Source organism: Gymnoscopelus braueri, assembly GCF_963280865.1.
Source record: "Gymnoscopelus braueri genome assembly, chromosome: 9".
In the NCBI taxonomy this organism is placed as follows: domain Eukaryota; kingdom Metazoa; phylum Chordata; class Actinopteri; order Myctophiformes; family Myctophidae; genus Gymnoscopelus; species Gymnoscopelus braueri.
The window spans coordinates 23,031,347-23,034,677 of NC_137610.1; the positions used below are offsets into that span (position 1 = coordinate 23,031,347).

General features: G+C 38.5%; 1 protein-coding gene across 1 annotated transcript; it reads right to left on the minus strand.

Moving 5' to 3' along the window:
- Window positions 1–473: 473 nt before the first annotated feature.
- etfbkmt (electron transfer flavoprotein subunit beta lysine methyltransferase) lies at window positions 474–3,056 on the minus strand (the record flags this gene model as incomplete). Its single annotated transcript, XM_080438073.1, has 3 exons — window positions 474–1,051; window positions 1,687–1,817; window positions 2,767–3,056. 3 exons carry the CDS (start codon window positions 3,054–3,056, stop codon window positions 702–704), a joined length of 771 nt encoding a protein of 256 aa, XP_080294199.1. The 3' UTR covers window positions 474–701.
- Window positions 3,057–3,331: the final 275 nt, after the last annotated feature.

Sequence of the window (3,331 nt, forward strand, 5' to 3'; positions counted from 1 at the left end):
GCACACCACGCTGCAAACAAACACTCAGGAGGGAGTGGCAGGAAATGACACCAGGTAACCAGACATTTATACTGATTTGACTGATTGAATGATTGACAGGCTGATTGTCTGGTTACCATGGTTACCTGGTTACCTTGGTTAGTTACCTGGGTTACACTAGTGTATGATATTCGTCTACAAGCCAACCCATTTATTCTTAATACAGGTAGGTAGTATGACAATGTTGGATCTATTCAACATTTGTATGTCAACTATGTAGTTGATTTAGGTGTAAGTCATTAGAATGTAGAACATGTCACTCTAATGGAGCATGGCTGCCCTCTGCTGTCTTGCCAATGAACTACAATGTGATATTATACATCTACTGTTGTTAGGGCTCATTTGGAATATACATATTCAATATATGTTTATACTGATGTTTAATATTCAAATATGTCCAGGCTCCCAATCTAGGAAAGGACCTCTAGGCATAATTGACAAAAAAATGACCTTTAAGATGAAAATCATGAAACAGGATGCCGGTTGAAAGTGCATACTAAAAGAGGTGATTCAGAGACAGTGATTCAGTAACAGGCCACAGGCTGTAAATGCATCACCAGAAAAATAAATTAGGATGACACCTCACATGGCCATAGTGATGTCTCTGTTTGTCACAATAAAGGTCTGATTACCTTCAGTAAGGACAGGAAAGAGGGTAAAGTTTAGAGTTCTGGGCTGTAGTACCAAACAGTACTACAGGTGAGGCCATAGTTCTCTTCTCTGACAGACTCAGGCAGCTCAAACTGGGCCAGTTGACGGAGCAGCTTTTTAATCCTGTGTCCCTCCAGTGGAGCTCTCCCTGGGTCTCCAATCAAAACCTGGGTGCCATGTGTTTTGATGCAGTGATCCAACCAGCTATGTAGGCTATCTGCTAGGGCCTCCTCATAGAACATGTCTCCCAGAAGAATGAGGTCATAGTCTGCCAGCTCTGAACCAATCATATTGTCAGTCACACAAGTGAGTGGTTCCACAGCATTTAGCGCACAGTTCATTTGGATAGCAACGATGGCAACTGGAATGAAATGACAGGATTTTGATTGATTGATTGATTGATTGAATACTTTGTTAGTATAGTAGAAATGTAAACAGTACGAGGTACAGTCAGACATTTAGGCTAAAAGGATAAACACAAAAAAGTCCTGGGGACTTGTCTCCATTGTGCTCCTATAGGTGATTTAGATCCATTTCTGTTTTGACACTAATTAATCAAATACAAATTCTAGTGAGATTTTACTTATGTTTTGCGACTGTAAATGGGGACTAGTGATTATTCTATAGATTTTTTTTTATTTGTCGACTAATGACAGGAAAGGACAATCCCTTCTCGACTAATCGAGGAGGGATTTTTTAAATATAATTATAAAAACATATACCAACAAATCAACATCAAAAATTCAGATTTTTATAATCGTCTAAAATCGATTAGTCTGATTAACCACTTAAGCCATATTTTATACTTTGTCGTACAACAAATATAGCGATCTACAAGCTCACAATGTGTTGCATTGTGCCAAGTTGTGGACTTGAAGATCTTCTATTTCCAAATCGGACTAATCGATTAGTTCGATTAACTGTTGCAACCCTAAATGGGGACTGCAAATAAACGAGTCGATGGACAAAGAAATTAAGAATGTGTTGATGCCTCACCAGTGTCGATGTCATTTGCAACAACATGTGCTGCACCACACAGTTTGGCAGCAATGGCTGAAGCTCCACAGCCACTCCCCAGATCCAACACTCTCTTGCCCCGAGACACTCCGGGATTATTCAAGAGGTATCTGGAGAAGTGGCATATAAGAATACTTGTGTTAGAAGATGATCTCTGTTTTACAAGTTCGTAGGTTGCAACAATGTTATCAGGGCAATTGTCTTGTCTGCAGTGGTGGATAGTAAGTATATCCTCATGTAAATACTCAAGTATTAAAAAGTACAAAGTACATTTTCTTTTTAAACGTAATGCATTGTTGTGTTGAAACTTTTAACATCTACCCCCAAAAAAATTAAACAAATCTGAAATTGTCAAAAATATAGTGACAATAGCTCACAAGTAGATTGGCTATTTTCACTATAATTGTATTAGGACTTAAGTTGTTAATTCATAAGATATTTTTGTTTAAGTTCAGATGTAGTGGGAGAGTCAGAAGTGCAATATTTCTATTTGAAATGTAGTGGAATGAAAGTCATGTGCTTGCTAAAAATAAATTAATACTAAAAAAATCACACCCTGTGTGAAGTGGGCGGTGTCTTGCTAGCTAATCACAATACTGAATGGAGTCGATCAATCATGTACAAAAGATAAATACATTTATTGAAACACTCTTTATGATGGACGAAACCATAACTTGAAAAAAACCAATTTATGTTTTTTTTCAAGTTATGGTTGCTTATATAGGGCTATGCACATGTGTCATGTGACACTGGCCAATCACAGTCCTGAATAGATTGTGATTGGCCAATCACAGCGCAGGATAATTGTACAAATTTCCAAACCTCACTTTTAGGGGCGGTTTCACTGCCCAAGATATTTGTACATTTTTCCAAATCTCACTTATAGGGGCGGTTTCACCGCCCAAAAATGTACTAATTACAGTACTCAAAAGTCAAGTGTACTTAGTTACTGTCCACCACTGCTTGTCTGATACCTAAAAGTGATAACTGGTATATAGAGTGATTTCCATAACCTTAAACTAACTCAGCACACTGCTTGTGAGTTCTCTCACATAGTACCTGGTCAATGCCTGTCCCCCTGGCCAGTATATTGCCCAGAATGGGTCTGAGAAAGGCCAAAGCTCTGGTCTTGCATGCCAAAATCGACAGTTTGGAGTGAACAATCTCAACTTGATCTCTGGTGTTAGGTTTCGTCCTTCCACTATCTCTGTATTGTCGAGAATAAACGTCCTAATGTCATGATCAGTATCATAGCACTGAAGAAAGCACTTATTCCTGTTTGTGCTGAATGCTCTGACGAGCGTTGAAACGCAACGACTGACACGTTGCGGTTTCAAAAGTCCCAACATCTTTACAAAAGAAGAGCAGCCACTTCGAAATTGTGTTTAAGTTAGTTAGTTAGTAGCCTCGATATCGAGGCTTTTATTTTCCTTCGCGTTAGTTTGTGTTTGTTTCCACACGGATGTATAATACCAGGGGACATGTGGTCCAGCAGTCGTGCTGCACTAAAAGCAATGCAAACATTGGTTCCGTTTCTACACGCTCTCAACCGTGCTATCCGTTCCACTTTCGCTAGACTAGATAAATAATAATAATAATAATAATAATAATAATAATAATAATA